Source organism: Onychostoma macrolepis, chromosome 01 (assembly GCF_012432095.1).
Source record: "Onychostoma macrolepis isolate SWU-2019 chromosome 01, ASM1243209v1, whole genome shotgun sequence".
NCBI classification, from domain to species: domain Eukaryota; kingdom Metazoa; phylum Chordata; class Actinopteri; order Cypriniformes; family Cyprinidae; genus Onychostoma; species Onychostoma macrolepis.
The window spans coordinates 14,490,973-14,510,735 of NC_081155.1; the positions used below are offsets into that span (position 1 = coordinate 14,490,973).

General features: G+C 35.9%; 1 protein-coding gene across 2 annotated transcripts; it reads right to left on the reverse strand.

Moving 5' to 3' along the window:
- Positions 1-103: 103 nt before the first annotated feature.
- Positions 104-19,747, reverse strand: pdcd11 (programmed cell death 11). Of its 2 annotated transcripts, none has more exons than XM_058783934.1 (36): positions 19,648-19,747; positions 19,288-19,415; positions 19,042-19,176; positions 18,535-18,702; positions 18,277-18,438; positions 17,443-17,551; positions 16,929-17,104; positions 16,638-16,745; positions 15,615-15,824; positions 15,398-15,522; positions 15,248-15,308; positions 15,000-15,146; positions 13,739-13,990; positions 13,209-13,334; positions 12,898-13,095; positions 12,416-12,586; positions 12,111-12,324; positions 11,855-12,007; positions 10,533-10,648; positions 9,955-10,442; positions 9,190-9,252; positions 8,967-9,042; positions 8,796-8,885; positions 6,735-6,840; positions 6,332-6,509; positions 6,153-6,209; positions 4,944-5,066; positions 4,744-4,866; positions 4,464-4,641; positions 4,220-4,387; positions 3,973-4,116; positions 2,876-3,126; positions 2,000-2,168; positions 1,150-1,303; positions 870-1,035; positions 104-455 (listed from the first exon to the last, which is right to left on the reverse strand). In XM_058783934.1, exons 2-36 carry the CDS (start codon positions 19,384-19,386, stop codon positions 284-286), a joined length of 5,436 nt encoding a protein of 1,811 aa, XP_058639917.1. In that variant the 5' UTR covers positions 19,387-19,415; positions 19,648-19,747; the 3' UTR covers positions 104-283. The 2 variants fall into 2 exon arrangements, with proteins under 2 accessions (XP_058639917.1, XP_058639926.1); XM_058783943.1 differs by having other exon boundaries at positions 19,699-19,717.
- Between the last annotated feature and the right edge of the window lie 16 nt (positions 19,748-19,763).

Genomic DNA, 19,763 nt, shown 5'->3' on the forward strand with positions numbered 1-19,763 from the left:
TTTTATAAAAGAAATGCTGGATCTGGAGCTTTTGATAGCAGAATTTTTATTGCAAAACATGTATGACTTCATATTACAGCAATATTTTAATCCATAATAATCCTTTATTAAATAGGAAAATGTGGTCACTTATAGACATTCAATGATATGACATTAAAGCTCAGGAAACACACGAATATAAGCTCCAGAAATATGTAAAATGTGCACAAGAGATAAAAAACCCCCAGGAGGATTACAGATGCTCCTCAAATATCCTATTAATCTTAAGGTAAAATAGATGCCACTAGCTGGCAGTTTCTGCTCCTTTGGACTCCACATATTCTAGAGCTTTCTTTTTGACCACCTGGATGGTCTCAGGTGTACCGTTCTTCTTCTCGTACTCCAGGTAACGCTTGAAGAAGAACTTTATCTTCTTCACGGACACGCTCAGGTTAATCACACGATCAAAAAGCTCCCTGGAGGAAACAGGCAAAATATTACACAACAAATCTGAATTCAGATTAGAATTTCAAGAGTCTATTCCACGCTACATATTCCTCTCTACTTCATTAAAACAAAATAGTGCAGTAGGTTGATTTGGTTGCAAGTTATTTGATAAAAAGGGTCTATTCTTAAAGGGATGGTTCAGCCAAAAATTAAAATCCTGTCATCATTTACTCACTCTAAAGTCGTTCCAAACCTGTACGATTTTTTTATTTTTCTTCTGCTAAGCACAAAAGATGATATTTTGAAGAATGTGGGTAACCATATTTTTTTAGTATTTTTTTCCATGCTATGGAAATCAATGGCTACCGTCAAATGTTTTGGTACTAACAGTCTTAAAAAGTATCTTCTTCAATCCATCAATAAATTCATACAGGTGTGTTTACCTCACTTCCTTCTGAGAGCCGTGCTTCACCATCAAGTCTATGAACACGGACCACAGGTCTGTGCGTTTGGGGTAGGTACTCAGGACCTTGTCAAACATGGATTTGGCTCTCTCTGCATTCCCGTACTGAAACTCCAACCGGGCATATTTGGCAATCAGGTCAACATCTGGAAAGACGGCAAGGAAACAATGCATGAGCTGTAAACAGGATACCTCATGTCTCAACGCATGCATAAATATGAGAATTAGGTATGCATGTCTGAAGTGTGGCTGGCACTCACGGTCTTTATTGGATAGGCTTTGCAGCGCCCTCTGCAGAAGGGCATTTGCAGCATCGCTCTGATGCTGTCGTAGGAGGAAGTTGCCGTAACTCAGATATACAGCTTTCTCCTGTTTAAAGCGTTTCACCATGCTTTTATAAAGATTCTCAGCCTCCTACACACACACACAAAATACAAAATGTAATGTTCTGATGGTTTGTAGCATGTGAGAGCTATATATATATATATATATATATACATACATATACACACACACACACGTACATATATATATTTTCAGCATCATTACTCCACATATATATATATTTTTTTTTTATTATTATTTTTTTTATTTTAGTAATTAAATAATTAAACATTATGAAAAAAAGTTTGGGGTCTGTAAAATATTTTTAAATGTTTTTAAAAGTCTCATGCTCACCATGGCTGCAGTTATTTGATTAAATATACAGTAAAAACCACAATATTGTGAAATATTACTACAATTTAAAAAATGTTTTCTATTAAAATATGATTTATTGCTGTGATGCAAAGCTGCATTTTCAGCATCATTACTCCAGTCTTCAGTGTCACATAATCCTTCATTTCTTATTATCAATGCTGAAAACAGTTATTTTTGTGGAAATGCAATACTTTTTTTTCAGGATCCAAGAAAAGCATTTATACAAATCTTTTGTAACAATATAAATGTTTTACTGTCACTTTTGGTCAATTTGATGCCTTGCTGAATAAAAGAAACTTAATGACTCATATTTTGAACAAATTTGGTCAGACCGCCCCCTAAGCCAAAATATACATCATTGCATCCCTTCTAACAACCACACATAATCACATGACTGGACATAATGCTTACTTTGATCTTGTCCGACTTGGCGTAAATGTCGGCTAGCTGCTGATACACAGGAAGAGGTTCACAATACTGGATGGCCCGTTCAAAGACTTTCTGCAAGCTTTCTTGTGTCCCGTACATGTTCTCAAGATTTAGCATGGCCACCCACACGTTCAGCTTCTCCCGCTCCTCTCTAAACACACAAACAAACCGGTTAACTCTTGTGACAAAATTGAGATCTCATTCAGGTGCTTCTTAAAACAACTAAATTTATTATTAGAAATTTAATTATCAGATATATATATTAAATGATCAGACTTATGTGCCCTCTAGAAGCTTGCGTTCTGCAAGTGAACAACGGATTATTGTGCCATCCCAAAGAGGCACAAAATCACTTTCACAGACTTTTTCATTAACTGTTCCCATCTGGTGGAATGACCTGCCCAACTCAATCCGAGCAGCTGAATCCTTACCCATCTTCAAGAAACGGCTAAACACATCTCTTCCATCTTTATTTGACCCTCTAACTCTAGCACTCTCTATTCTAATTTTATTTTATTTATCCGTCTTTAAAAAAAAAAAGAAAAAACACCACACATTTGACCCTCTATCAATTGCATATTTATTCTATAACTGCTAGCTTTTCTTCTAAAACTAACACTAGGTTTCTTTTTTTATATATTCTAATCTACTCATTTTCTTTAAAAAAAAAAAAAAAAAAAAAAAAAACGAACATGGAAAATCAACACACACCAGAAACCCTTTGATCAAAAACCTGTCATTTATTCGCAACTAGTGTCAAATTATGACTGTTTTCAAACTTGTTTCCTGCAGCAGAATGCAAGTTGTACTTGATTTAAATCTCAAAATCTCAACTATCTTAAACCACAGTCTTTTCACCTGAAGGAGATTGTTTTGAGGGCTCTCTCGCCGACCGTGCGTGCCTGCTCGATCTGTGTGGCCTGCAAATGGAAAGCCATGTACTGCAGCCAGAGGAGGGAGCTGTCCGGAGACGACAGGAGCAGACGCTCAAACGCCGCTGTGCTGTCCGGACGCACAGACGGGTCCATGAGCTCTGCCTCCAGCTTGCTGAGCTGCTGCTCCGCATTCTGCTGCTCCTGCTTTAGCTCTTTGCGGGACGTTTTCACTGGCTGGAGAGAAAGAGAAGTGGCAAGCCGTTTGCAGACTATGAATTATAAAAAGTGATTGCAAATAAAATGAAGATTTTTTTGGAGTATGTTTTACAAGAAAATGCCGTTTCATTCTTTCAAATTCAAAATGTTCAACTTTACATTTAACTGAATGTGTTACTTGCCATTTCTTTGTAATTATTTAATTAAACCATAGTTTTATGGTTTAATAACCGCTTTATCACACAAGCAGTATTGCCCATTCCAAAATTAAAGACCTCTTGAAAATCAGAAATGTAGCATTACATCACTTGCTCACCAATGGATTCTCTGCAGTGAATGGGTGCCGTCAGAATGAGAGCTGATAAAAACATCACAATAATCCACACAACTCCAATCCATCAATTATACTCTTATGAGGCAAAAAGCTGTGCGTTTGTAAGAAACAAATCATCACTTCTGGCCAAAATGTGTCATCTATCCATACTAAGTTGCGTGGATTGTGATGTTTTTATCAGCTGTTTTGACTCTCATTCTGACGGCACCCATTCACTGCAGAGGATCTATTGGCGAGCACGTGATATAAATGTTAAATTTCTCCACATCTATAGTGATGAAGACAAACTCATCCATATTTTGCATGATCTGAAGGCAAGTAAATTTTCAGCAAATGTTCATTTTTGAGTGAACTACTCTAAGACATTTAAGATTTTTATTACCTTAAATTTGATAAAACAGGACCCTATAAATTCTGCACCAAATTGTTTCAGTATGTGCACCTTCCATTGTAATGCTGGAAAATTAAATAAATAGATAGTCAACAGTCTACATGGGAGCAACTTCGTTTTGACGCATGTGAGCGCTCACCTTGCTTGTGGCTTCCTGCTCATCCTCACTGGAATCATGGGTGTCGTCTACTGCGGCAAAAGGTGTTAAAGAGCACAGTGTGGATTTCCACGGGAAGCCAACAGCCAGCTGCAGCCGTTCTGGTTCCTTTGCCTCATGCTTATGCTAAACAATCAGACGACAACTGTTACACACCAGAGAAGCAGCTGTACACCCATATTAAAATATAAAATCAATCGAATTAATCTGAAGAGAGAAGATGCGTCACCTTTACTTGGTCTTGATTTTTACGCAACAGCGTTTCTTCCTCTTCTCTGAAGAACACTTCTACACCACTGTCATTATCCTCGGTTTTAGTTTTCTCTTTTTTTCTTTTCTGCTTTTCTGTGGATTTGCCCATTACTGGTCCTTCATTTTTCTTTTTAATCGTTTGTTGCTAGAAGGATTAAGCACAAGGTCAAATCCATCCTCTTTGAAACTATCACTTAAAACACAAAAACACACACACTTACCTGGCTCTCAGAATTAACCTGTTTCCTCTTGGTGGCTTTCTTGTCACGTTCTTGCGTCTGCTTCTGTTCTTGCTTTGTCAAGCGCAATGGAAGCTTAAGGGATTCTGGGAGAAGATCTGGTTTGCCAGTGTCCATCGATAGCAGCGACAGGTTCACATGCTCGTTCTTGGTGTTCACACTGATTTACAAACAACTGTCCTTAGTCATATAGCACTACAAATAGATACATTTAAATATATTATTAATAGCTGGTCGTTGTACACATGTAGACATACATTACCTGAGAACCTTGGCTGTCAGCAATGCATTCATGGAAATGTGTTCGGAAAAAGTTTTGTGGTCGTTCACAAAGTATTTTGTAGCATTCTGGAAAAGAGCTCTTCCTGAGATGGTCCTTGATAACCTTCATACAAGAAAAATCATTTTAATTCAACTCGTGTGGTTTCATGTGGAAATGTTGGCAAAATCAGCATACTTTACCTCACAAATATGCCTAGATCAGTAATAGATGTCACATATCCCCTGATAATCTGGCCCTCTTTTATATCGGAAATTGACTGAATGTCTGGATCTGTAAGATTCTTATTGTGGTCCTTATACAATCTGCAGAAAGGGGAGAAATTTGAGTCTAAAATAAATAAAACGGAAAATTAAAATTACTTGCAAAAAATGAAAAATTGAATAAATAAAAAATAAAAATAAAATAAAGGCTGAATTTTTTGGGACAATACAATGAGACAAAGCTAAATTTCAAATCATCTTCATACTCAAATCTAACACAAAGCAAAAAAAAAAAATCATTTTCATCATCTGCACAATCACGCACATGCAGGCCGGATGTTCTCAGTATTCTTAGAAGAAAGCTACAGATGATATGGGTCAAAGACCTACTCAAACATCCCATTTATTACTGCAGGCAACGCATCACACTGCTGCTGGTTTCTCAGGATAGAAAGAGCACAAACCACAGCAGTGTTCATTTCAAATGTTTTTTTATAACATTCAAAGTAGTACATATAATTTAAAAACCATGTTTTGCCTCACTTTTGTTAAAAAAAAAAAAAAAAAAAAAAATCTAAATGGCTCAATTTATTGTCACAAGCCCTTCTTCCAATGTCCCATGAAAGAAGAAAAAAAACAAACGAACAAAAAAAAAAAAAAAAAAAAATTTAAAAATAATATATAATATAAAATAAAATAAGGTAACGTTCTGAAAAGTAGTTACAATGAGATTATTAAGTGCATCATTCTCTGGTTCTTTGTGTATATTGTTAAAAGAAAAAAAAAGCATATTTAGATTTGATACCAAACAAAAAAACAAAACAAAAAAACAAAACAAACAAAAAAAACTTTTGACTTAAGTACAAAACTGTTCATTAATGTTACAGCAAGCATTTCTTATCATTACTAGCATAACTGACGTTATTGTCGTCAATATCACATTATTGTCAAGTGATATTTATCTTGGTAATGTACTTGTAGTTGTATGTGTTTATTATATAAAAAATACATTTAACAGGTGAAATATGAAAAATATACATGGTATACCAGGTATACATGTGAAAAATAAAATGAATTAAAACTAAATAAATACATTCATTTATTTAATGGAATGTTTTAAAGAAGAAAAGTGATGGCGGATCTAGAACCCAATTTAATCTAATTTTGAAATGATGCTTGATTATGTACCTGGAGGCACGTAAAGAAACGTTGAACTTTCCATTTTCCTCCCCAATAATGTAACACCTGGATAAAAGAAATGCACACACATAAACAAACTTCACATTTTAAGCTTTTTTAGTACTTCTAAGGAGGAAAAATCCTTTCAGACATTTGTCATAAACAATTCCAACTAGGTCATGACTCACCGGACTAGCTGACCCAGCTTGTAGGGCTCTAGCGGGTTGTCTTCGAATGCATCAGAGAGATCCATTACTGAAGCCAAACCCAAATTCTCAAATGGGAGTTGGAGAAACAGTCCCAAGCGAGGGACAATTTTCCAAATCCTCGCCATGGTGATCACCCCTTGCTCCAGCTTGTACATCCCTACAGCAACGGCACACACAGGAAATGCTAAAGAGACTCGAGGGACGACCGCCACATGCGTCATGATAGCAGGAACGCGACATCAAGGGCTGTGTGACTCAGCGTTTAGTATAATGAGGACAAAATATGAACTAGGAAATGCTGTCCCATCAAATCTCCTCTCAAAGTACTGTTAGTGCTGTGCTTCAAAACAGTTATGATTGCAGATGAAACCACAAGTATTACCTGTGAGTGAAAGGGAAAGACGAAAAGGCCTGCTGGTACCAAGAGCAACAACCTTTGCAGAAATAGTCTGTCCCACTTTAAAAAGCGTCTGTGGGTGTGTAGCTTGCTGTGGGAAAACAATTTGAAAACATTATAGCTTGCTTATTCTGAAATTAATTTAACAAAACATGCATTCAATAAGTGCATGATTTGAAATTATTTTTTACAAGTAACATTTAAGTCAACGTTAAATTAACTCTTTCAAGTAAATAACATGTTTATTAAATATAAATGAAATAATTTTTAATATATAAGCAGAGCAATATTGTAATATTACTTTTCACATACTGCATTTAACAAACAAGTAGGGGTGGGCGAGAAAATTACAATCTTATCACAATATGAATCATTTTATTTCACTGTAACATTATCTCTCACAATATACTTATTTTTGCTTTAAATAAGGTCTTTATTATATCAAAATTTCATAATCATAATTATGAAATGTCAATATCACAACAAAAAGCTAATACTAGCATAAATTAAAAAACCTTCAAGCTCACTGAAGACAAGTAAACAGTCAGCGATTAAATAAGAATAGGAAACTAATTACAAGCAATTGTGCAAAAACTGTATAAAGACACTGCATAATCTTCACTGTGTCAATTAAAGCTGCAGTCTGTAACTTTTTTTGGTTAAAAATGATCCGAAATCAATATTTGAGCAAGTACATAACCAGCCAGTGTTCAAAACTATCGCCTTACTTTAGCCCGATTCACAACGGTTAGCTTATGATAATTTTTTCTAATTTGAGTGGTACGGGTAGGTTTTCGTGGGAAATTCGAGCATGGCACTGCGTCATTACGTCACGTCTGTAAACAAAGAAGTTGCTGCTATTGCATGTGAGGATCCTGCAGGTGACGGAACATTTATAGCCTTTTCTCACAGCAGCTGGAATAAATAAATGTATCATTTTGATGGCGGATTGTAATCCAGAAAGGATTATGTGTTTATGAAACTAAATTATATTCCAGTTTTAAATGTGCTTCTGATTACAGATAGCCTGGGATTACACAAGATTTGTATTTTAAAGAAAACCAGTTCGAAGGGAGCATAGTTGGTTTTTTGGGTTAAAAGGCATGAATGGCATGACAATTAGATTAGACTGTACAGAAATTGAAATCTACACGCTAATACACACTATACTCATAGTCACGCAATGCTGATGTAATGTTAACATTAATAATTTGAGAATAAAATATAACAATAATAATTTGCATGGTTTGATGTGATATGAGCTAACCGATCTTTAGATTAAATCACCATTGGTAGCGCGGTTTATGGTAATGATTTTTTCCTCAGTTGGTCAGAACAAACGTGGCAGACTTGTTACTTGTTCAGATGGCAATATACGGTGAAAATTCTTATTTGGGTCATATATTCCAAGACGTAGGCTAGAATCTGTGATTGTGAAGTACAGTAAACATCCACACGTGACAGACAGCTACACATTCACCTCAAAACATTAGATTCATCCGTGCTGAAGCCGTGCCGGAGTACAGCCCACGCATTAAGATAATTCCACACAGAGCTGCAATTCCAGGTTTTCAAGCAGAGATGGCGACAAAGAGGCAAAACGTACGGACTGCAGCTTTAAATATATATTTCTTCTTATTAAAACTTACAAAAGTGATTCAGGCAAGAGCAGTTTTGTTGGTTGATAAACATGAATGACAGACAGCAGGAATATTAGACTGCTGTCACTTTAAGAGCTGACTGGATCCAATATACTGTTACACGTGTTTTCTTTCTCAGCTGTTTGCTTTCACTTAAAACCTAAATAACTGCATTTATGAGGATACTTGGAAAGACGGGCATTCTGACATACACAAGTGTGTGTATTTAACCGTTCAAGCCCTACAAAGCATCAAAAAGCAACAAAGCAACGTCACGTGAGCGTGTAACTGTGATAGAGACGACAGCTTAATCTCTACCGGTTGACAAATTTCTACCGGCTAATCGTGCGTATGGTATATCGCCCACCCCTACAAACAAAGAAAGCAAAGTTGTACAGACACTTACGCTAGGTTTGTTAATCATGGCTAACAGTTCAACCGTTCCCATGACGTTGGGCTTCACATGAACTTCTAAGAATTGTGTTTTGTTGTTGAACTGAGGAGAAGGCAAAAATTACTTCAACAGCTCATGCAGTTTAATATTACATTTCCTTTTCCTTAAACTGTAAAAAGCTACCTTTGATGCAAAGCATATGACTTCTTCTCCAGGGTTGTAGTTCAATTTGTCTATTGCCTTGTCATCATTCAGTTTGCTGAAAAAGAGTGAAGTATGTACCTCAACATTGAATAGAATGAATAGAAAATATACACCCAGACAAATGTTTGGTGAAGCTGTTCCCATATGTTGCTTGATCACATTAATGTAAAATCAATGTATGGAGAACTGTAGAAATGCATACCTGGGCAGAAGAGTGAGTTCAGGGAGGGAAACCTTAAAGTTGGGGTGAGAGATTGGCAGAAACCTGTTGAAAGAGAATATTTTATGAATATAAAAAAATTAAACATTTCAAGCTAGTTAAATATCGAATAAAACAATGCCAACAGTCCAAAAAAGCTGACATTATCACCACAACACCAATGAAAATTATTCATTCAAGCATATTCTTCACATTGAGCCACAAAAACAAAATATGACTAAATGGGAGTCTGTAACTGAAAAAAAAAGAAAAAAGTATATATTTATATTTATTTATTAAATACAATATTGGATATACAATTATTAAATAGAAAAGTAATAGCAAAAATATATATGAAATGGTAAAAATGACCTCATTGTCCCATAAAACAGCAAAAAAAAAAAAAAAAAACCTAAACTAAAGAGCATTTAAAATAAATGCATTTGAAATTTTAAATAAATAAAACAAAGTAAAATAAAAAACTAAAAAAACTAAAAACAAAACAACAAAAAACTCAAAATCATTTAAATAAAATATAAAATAAAAATAAAAGGAATAAAAGGAAATAAAACATTAAAATATAAAAGGACTTAAATTAAAAAAATAATACATCTTTAAATAAAATAAAACTCCCACATAATAATTATTAAAAAAAAATTTGGCCTCGGGGTGAGTACTATTTGTATGTGGGGTTTTTAAATAGCCCCATTTAAAGGCACTAAGACAAAGGAGATTATGTGACAGACAACTTAACACGGCTATATTTACTTGTGTCCATTAACAGTGTTCCGCCCTCCAATCACTTTGGCTACCACCTCGCTCCCGACATTCAGGGATGATGTTGGGAAGCTGCCAACTACAGGTGACTCCTCGATCTGAGATACATGGATACTTCCTGCGGCCCCCGATGGCAGCATCACCAACACATCCATGGGCTTCACCTTCTTTACCGTCACCGTCATCACTTCCCCAAGATTTGTGCTCTTAGATTTGCTCTGCTCTTGTTTCTGTGTTCCTCTCATCGCGTTCCGTTTCTCACACACGACAAGAGGAAGTCCTTCCAACTCCTCGCTGCTGGGCTCCTCCACAGTCACATTCAGACAGGAACCGATGAGAAATTTCTTTGAATTTAAGATGTCATTTATGTGAGCGCGAGTGGGAACGATGGTCAGGTGACCAGTGTCACCCAATGAGATGACAGCGAAGTCTTTGTCGGTGTACTGGATAGTGGCAGTGAGTTTGGAGTCCTTTTCCAACTGAAGACAAACAAAAAGAATGAACTTTAACAGGCCTTTAAATGAGTAAATTAGATGCTGTGGATTTTCAGGGCTCTGAGTTGGACTTACCTTTTTCCTCGTCGCACCGGTCAGCTCTGGAAGCAGCGACACATGGACCTCAGACTTGGAAAAGTCGACATGGAGAATCACTGCAGTGAGTTTGCAGCCTGGACTCACATTCACACCTGAAACATTGACACAAATATAGTTAGATGAGAACTAGCATGTTATCCGTCCATGTCAAGACCATCAAATTCACACACAACCACTGAAATTGTAAAGTTGCCGGTTTCACATGCTTTCCACTGGATGGTACATGTAGACAGTCCAATGCGAGTATCATTCCAACAGGAAATGGTTCTTTTTGGAATTAAATGATCCAAGACATTCAGCTACAACACTGTTATTGCAAATTAAATGTAAAAGTAAGCCAAATTCGGTAAGTATATTGCGACTGTTTAATCATTGGACTAGGTTATTTGAGAAATTCTGCAGTTTAAATTTCAATCACATTTTGCCTTTCAAATAAGGGAAATTTAAACATATGATTGCCATCAAATGTGCGTTGTCATGTTTTTGCGAATTAAGGGATTTTTATTTGAAATTTGGCGTTTCCATCACTCGTTTCTCATGCGATACTTCAAAATGTGCATTAAAATATGGTGACGGAAACCTGGCTAATGACATGTAATCACAAGGAAATGAGTTAAAGACAAAAACAAAGTAGAATATAAAAAACACTCCTGAAATGTACACCAAGACAGTCAAAGGTCTTCCTTCATACAAAATGAAGGCTTGTAGCTCTATTTAGACTGCATTATATTATATTATATTATTTCGATTTCATCAGCATGTGAATGTAAAGTGGACCAAACTTAAAGTTGAACCAAAACAATATTCACAGCATTAAAGAAAATAATATGGGACTATTTAACTATACATTTCCAAAAAGAAAAAAAATTATGTATCATGTAATTGAGACAGGACTATTTTTCAGTAACTGAAAAAGCTGGAAAACAAATTAGAAATGTTGCCAAATTAAATTGGTCCTAAAATTAATGAAACTAAGACTGACATAAAATTAAAGATGACTAAAATTTTAAATAAAACAAAAACGAATAAAAATGAGAACCAACAAAACGTTTTAATAAATCAGTCAAAAACTTTCACCGAGCCAGTCTATTGTTCAAAAGTTAACAGTTAGCAGAATCATTTAACATCTCACTCACTGAAGTGATTCTTGACCAATCAAGTCACTAATTTGAGGTAATTTCAACTTAAAGGGGCCCAAGAACTGTAATTGCATTGTCTACTAAAAAAGACTAAAAGTTGACAATTAATAATAAATTACAAAAAAAGGTCGCTCTCATGACAATGTTTTGTTTTCTCACCTTCTGTGTGGTGCTTTGAGACCAATACAGTGGCTTCACTGAGCTGATCTGAGGTCAGTACGACCGAGCCATCTTCTCTGTTATCTCCCACCGTCACCTTCAGTTTATCTCCCAGTGATAAAGCAAAGAGCTGCTGCAGGACTTCAGACTCCCCTGTAGACGGACAGAGATTTGGATTAAAGACACTAGAATGCAGCGGAAAACAGAAGTTAAACACCTTATCTTTTGTCATTCATCAGAGCCTACGCTCTCGTACCTCTGCAAGTCATCATCTCAGAGATGACCTTCCTTTCCTTCAGACCCTGGATCAGTCTGGCTTGGGACTCTTCCTCTGAGAGACTCAATTCTGACTCCCTCAGAGTGACCAGAAACCTGCTCTTCTTTTCGTCCAAATTGGTGACTTTGGCAACAACCGTCTGGCCTATGTCAAAGATGGTTGAGGTGTCTGTGATGAACCGATCACCCATGGCCTACGACGAGACAGAAACACAACATCAAACCTACACAAAAATGTACAATTTCACACTAAATCCCATCCGAACGACCAAAACAAAGACGTACGGCTTTAGGAGCGAGGCCGAAGAATCCATGCGGGAAACTGACAAAGACTCCGTACGGCATGATGCTCTTCACCCAGCCAACCATCTGCATCCCCACCTGGAGGTCAGAGAAGTTTTTGGGGATGCCATCATCCTCCAGAAAGGCCTTCAGCATGGGTTTCTTAGTGAGAGTCTGAACAGAACTAAGTTAAGAAGAACTGAACCATGTGGAAGTTTGTCGACTTGATTGCACAGATACTATTTAAACTGAACGATAACATCAATGAATCAATGATGAACTGACTTTAATTAGAAAACTGAGTGTTTACTAACGTCCACTTGCATTATCGACACACTATTTTCCTGTTTAATGCCGTAAAGCTGCTTTGACAGCATCTGTATTCTATAAAGCGCTATATAAATAAAGGTGACTTGACTTGCCAGTCAGAGATTTTATAGTTATTTTTACTGACAACAAAGACATGAATGGCTGTGTGAGGATACAATGCCCTTCTTCTTGGTGTTGCCGAGACACATTATATTAGAGATGGCGTCGCCCTCCTCCAGCACCATCCACAGGGGAAGGCAGTTGGTCACGTGGTCAGAGAGGTGCACTGTGGGTATGAAAGCTGGCACCTCCTCAGGAACAATGGAGACCTCTAGACCATCCAGGACTTTGCGGCACACTGTTACTTCGACCGTCTAAATAGGAAAAAGCAACGAAAGAAGTTTACAAAAAGTATATTTTTTAATTTTCAAGTGCTTTGAAAAGAAAGTAAGTATAAAAACTTGTCAGTGTGTTTCAGTCAAATTACCTTTCCAACTACAAAGTCAAATTTGGCAATCTGTGCCTCTTTGATGTCTCCCTCAGTAACGGCCCTGAAGGATAAACGTAGCATCTTTTTTTCTTCATCACAATCCAAGACTTTGGCCTGGACAACCTGCAGAAAACAATTAAAAGAGTGTTAATAATTGGTGTGAACTGAAGATCATAACTGTTTAAGAGAGACAGAAGTGTGTGGCCGGAATAAATTTGACAAAATATGCATGCGCAATATAATATACACTATCATTCAAGTTTAGAGACAGTAAGATTTTTTTCAAATGGTATTTGAAGTCTTTTATGCTAACCATAGCAGCCTTTATTTGATCAAAAATGCACACACTCAAAAATGAAATATTAACTCTTCCATTTTAAAATATAATTTATTTAAACGTAATTTTCTGCATCATAAAAGTATTCTTTTTTTTTTTTTAATCGTACTGACCCCAAATTTTTGAACAGTAGTGTAACATAATTTTCAACTAAATGCATTTGAGTTTTTAAATATTGTTCCTCTCTGACCTGGCCAACGAAGAAGAGCTCTTCTGGATTAGTCACATACTCTTTGGACAGTTCCGCCTTAGGAACCAGACCCTTCACATCTTCATAGAAACGAACAATGCAGCCAAAGTCCTTCACACACACGATGACGCCGTGGGAGATGCGGCCCACCTTGGCATCAGCGTAGGACAGGAAGAGAGGGAGTGTGGACTCAACAAGGGCCTTCTTCCTGGTCAGGTACAACTTCTTCTGCTGAGCGTCCACTGACAACACCTAAATAAACCCATGTTAAATTAAATCAGAAGAAAGGTTACAAATACATTGTCAGTGAAACACAAGACTGCATTCAAGGGGAGAGAGAGAGAGAAATCAAATGCCAAGAGAGTACAAAATTTGGGAAAAATAAAATTAATTCAACAATAAAACACTTTGGAATGATCTAATCGTTTCAAATAATCAAAACAGGTTTAAATTTTACATTGAAAAAACTATATTTTAAAAATGTGTAACGTGGAGAAAGCTATTTCATTGTCATTTGAAAAGATATTTTCAAAATGTTATGAAAAAGACAAGTTCAAAAGAGAAAATGGAGTAACCCCACAAAACCTGCATGGCTAGTTATTATATTTTATCAAAAAGTGAACAAACAAATAACAAAAACAATAAAACACTCTGGCATAATCTGTTTGTTTCAAATAATTAAAGCAGTTTTAAATGTTACATTATATTTTCAATATATCAAGATTGCATTAAAGGGAGAGAAAAAAAAAAAAAAAAAGTATAAAATATCAGGAACATAAAAACAAACAAACCCAACAATAAAAACTTTGGCGTAATCTATTTGTACTAGTGCTGTCGATTATTAATCATGATTAATCGCATTCAAAATAAAGGTTTTTGTTTACATAATATATCTGTGTGTACTGTGTATATTTATTATGTATATGCAAGTACACACATACACAGAGTATATATATTTTTTAATATTTACATGTATATACATTTATATATTTATATTATTATACATAAACATTTAGTATATAAACATAACATTTTTCTTAAATATATACACATGCATGTGTTTGTATTTATATATACATAAATATACACAGCACACACACATATATTACGTAAATAAAAACTTTTATTTTGAATGCGATTAATCGTTTGACAGCACTAAATATTAAGACTAAATATTACTACTTTTACAATACTTTCATCATCTTGGACATCCTTCTCTTTCACTGACCCAAGTAACAGTGCATGATTTTAACATCCTCACCCTGCACTTGACCTTCAGTCCACTAGTGAACAACTTCTCTGGGTTATTTAGGACAACATCGGCCAGGTGATTTTTGGGTATCAATCCGCTGATGTGGTTCGTTATCCTCACTTCCGCACCATGTTTCTGCAAATCCATAACTGTACCCTGAAAGCCACAGGAAGTATTTGACCACAAGCACATTTATTCTTTTGTGTGACATTTCCTGCAAATCCATTTATATTACGTGCTCAAACACGGTTGCCCACCTCAACAATTTGTCCCACTTTGATGTCTTGATATCTGAACAACTCTATTTCAACAGTGCTCCTGTAAAACAAAACAAAACAACAAATTATAAAATAAACTGGGAACCAAGAACACCCTAGAAACCACATAACAGCAGCCTAGCAACCAACCTGCGCAGTGTGCCCACGTGCATTCGCTCCATAGGACTGTAATCTATGATTCTCAGAGTGTGTTCAGGCTGGGTCAGCAAGTGGTTTGGGTTAAATTCTTCATTTGCCTCCTTCAAGAGGTTTTTCTACATGTAAAATGCAAATAAAACTCCATTAGACTCTCAGTTCGGCGGTTATGTGTGCAGTACATCGTTGTTGAGATTGGTTTTGAACTCACATGCACAAAGACTGTGGTCCCGTCAGGCATCTTCATCAAGGCTCCAGAGCGATGGTGCAAAGCAGTCATCTTACAGCCCTGCACCACCTTGCTCACCTGCTCACTCGAGACTTCATCCAGCACAGCGCCGCCTGGTGGCAGGAGATGCCTGCGCAGGGACAGACCCACATGCCGCGTGGAGGGCTCCACATACAGAACCCGCACCAGGACCTGAGACAGAGCCGGAAGAAAAGAACTTCATTATTGACTGACAATCAGGGTTATTTTGGTATCATTTATATACTATTATACTTTAAAGTTTTATTTCTACACTTTCAGTTTTCATTTTTGTTAATGATTTGACATTTTGTTTTGTGCTTTTATTAGGTTTTGTTTATTTTAAATATTACTATTTAGGATATAATTATTTTTTCATTTCAGCTTTACTACTTTTATTAACAGTTTCAGTGGTTCAACTTAAACTAATCAAAAATTAGAAATGTTGCCTTAGCTGAAACAAGTTAACATTTTATATCTAATATTTCACACTGTTTCACACTGACTTTTTAAGGACAATGCAAAGAAGTTGTATTAGCAACACTTTTTTTATTATTTAGAGATTATGATTAAAAAACAAACAAATATCTGCCAATGGGGTTAATTCAAAAGGGGGAAAAAGTCTACATTCCCCATTGACAGATATTTGTTCTTATTTTAAATATATTTTAAACAAACTCAATTCACTTTCTCAGAAAACAAGACTTTGCATCTTCATTTTGAATCTGAAGTAAATGTATCTTGATTTAAGGATATTTGTACTGGAAATCAAGATAAAAGTACTGAGGAAGATGATATTTTTTGCAGAGCATGCAACATTTAATGCCATAAATTTATGAATTTAAGACTTTCTGGTCCAATTTAAGACTTTAAGTCCTTCATTTGGGCGAGTACCCACAGAAACCCTGATTTTATTATACACACACACACACACACACACACACACACACACTTGAAACACTATTTCTATGGCCCTTTGACTCATACCTCGTCTCCCGTGTTGTAGGTAGATGCTTTGTCCTCATCAAGGTGCAGAACATCAACCATTCCAGTAAAAGATGAAAGATACGTCACAATAAGCCCATGAGGAGTAACCTAGCATGACAAAACATCAGCAGACAAAGTCAACATCTCAAAACGAACACTTGAAATTAGCTTAAAAGGGAATTCAAACCACTTACAGTGACTTACAGTTGTTCCTGCATAATAAACTAGGATAGCAGGAAGTATTTTAACATCGACAATATTATATTTTATGTCTATGTGAAGCTGATTTACCCTCTTGATGCGCGCCCGGATCAGAAGTCCCGGCAGGAGCGTGTCTAGAGTCCATCCTTGCTGAGTCTCTGCACAGGCCTTTCCAAGAGCCTGGGGATCCTGGGACAGACGCACCACACGTCCATCGTTCTTGACTTCCTCTATCAGGATCGTCACGTACTGACCAACATTCAGATCTGAGATAAACAGGAAATTTACAATCATAATACCGCTTTTATCCTGATCAGAGGACATGGACAGTTCATCCAAACCACCCATGAAATTACGTCAATGTTGTTGTCATTCCAAACCTGCATAACTTTAATTATTATTAATGTAATAAAATGTAAAAGTTTAAATAATTTGACATCTTAAAGCTAGTTCTTGCCATAAAGGTTTGGAATTACATGAAGGTGAGTATATGGCAATTAAAATTTTTAGGTTAACTACTTTAACTTTATTTTAACCAATATGATTTGCGATGATTTAACAGTATATGTAGACTAATGACATGTTATGTTGCTGTATTTTATACCTTTTTTTGAGGATGTGCTTTGTTTGGGCAGGAAAGCTTTAGTGCCACTGATTCCGATGTCAACCAGGAAGCCGTGATCTTCCACACTCTCCACACAACCACTCAGTGTCTAAAATGTTAAGACAGTCTTATCTTAGTTCACAAGTGACAATTACTCATAAAACATTCAACAACAACTGGGTGATGCATACTACCAATTGTAGTTGGTATATTTACACTAATATTTTTATTTAGCAAGGACACAGCAAAAGTGAGATAAATATTTATGTTAGAAAATATTTTTATTTCAATTAAATGCTGTTCTTTCTATTTACTAAAGAATGCTGAAAAAAAGTATCACAAATTCCACAAAAATATTAAGCAGCACACCTTTTCAGCATTGATAATAATAAGAAATGTTTCTTGAGCATCAAATCAGCATATCAGAATGATTTCTGAAGGATCATGTGACACTGAAGACTGGAGTAATGATGCTGAAAATACAGCTTTGCGTCACAGAACTAAATTACCTTTTAAAATATATTCAAATAGAAAACATGAGTGTGACAGACTTCATTAAAAAAGAAAAACATCTTACAGGCCCCAAACTTTTGACCAGTAGTGCATCTAAATTTTTTTTTACTTGATTATATGTATATGCTCTAAAACTGCATTCTGAAAATTAAAATTACAGTACTGAATAATTTCATTTTAATATCGGTATCAAAAGAACACTGAATGCATCATAAATATTCAATATATCACCCAGGTCATTTTGATACAACCATCTACCTGAATATAATATAAAAAAAATTATATATATAAATAAAAATATATAAAAGTTTGCAAACTCACCATTCCAGCTTTCAAAGAACCTGAACTCAACACCTTGTTAACCCCTTTAGGGTTGATAGACACTTTAAGACTAATATGACCCTCCTTAACAGAGTCGAGAGACGACACAACGCATCTGATCAGCATTCCAGGAGTAAGCAGTTGTGGGAGGGGGACAACTTCCTGTGAAGAGTAGGCAAACACAAACAAAATGCATCCTTTACTGACAACATTCACATATTTAGCTTTACATTTTCAGTCCTTGTGCAGCTGTGGTACCTTTAAACTGTCTTCAGAGTCCAGGTTTTCATTAAGAATATTGGTATAGGAGTCACAAACATTGCAGATTGGCAGGTAACCAACAAGACCGCTGGGAAGACCCACTACCGCCTGGAAGTCCGACACTTCCTTCACACAACCCAGCATCAGAGTGCCAATCTTCAGATTCTAGACAGAGAATCCAGAGAGATCAGATGCAAGGTCAGTGGCATGACTCAATTCTTGTGTGTGTGTTTGTTTAAAAAAAAAAAAAAAAAAAAAGTCATTCCAGACAGACTGGATGATAGTGAGATCAGATCAGATCTGTGTGGAGCACTGGCAGTTGTCAGACAAAAGTCTCACTGGATTATTACAATTAATGGCAAAAAATAAAATAATAATTATTATATATATATATATATATATATATATATATATATATATATATATATATATATATATATATATATAATTTTTTTTTTTTTTTTTTTACTCAATATTGCAAATTACAAATATGCATATACATACACGAAGATGAAGAATTTCCACAGTGGCGGCAGTATTAAGTTTTAAATCCCCACTTTCCACTTTTTGTTGTTTAGTTTTTTGCTTTTCATCCTGTTGTGCGATCTTTCTCTTCTTTGAAACCACTGTTTCGCGTGTCTGAAAAACATTACATACATGCACATTACTCTCACAGCAGATGTGAAGGCTGCACATTGATCTTAATTAAAATCACTGTTGTAGTCACTACCATCATTATCATAATCTTACTTCAAAAAGATTGTCCACTTCATGTGCTTTAACAGTTTTGGACTCGGTGGTCTTCTTCTCTGTCCCACCACGGGGAAAAGCTTCCTCCATGGACGCCATTCTTCACCGTGTACCCAAATATAAAGGCTCTAATGAATTCCAATAAAGAAACAAACGCATAAAACATAGAGCTTTTTAGACATGAATCCTTGTCTTGTCTAACATCTGCTCACATGTCTTTACAAAACTGCAGGTATGGACACATTAGAAACACAACATGTACTATAATGCACCCTTTAACCAACACATCCCTTACATTTAAACACGCAACATGTGCCAGTAAAAACCCTCTAGAGGTAAAAACAAATTAGTTTTACTTACGCTATAAAACGTTGCGTAGATCAATATAAAACACTCATAAGTAAACCTCACATGTTCCTCAGAAGCGTGCAATCTATGCGACCCGGACGTAAACACTGAGAGGCGGGATTTAAGAT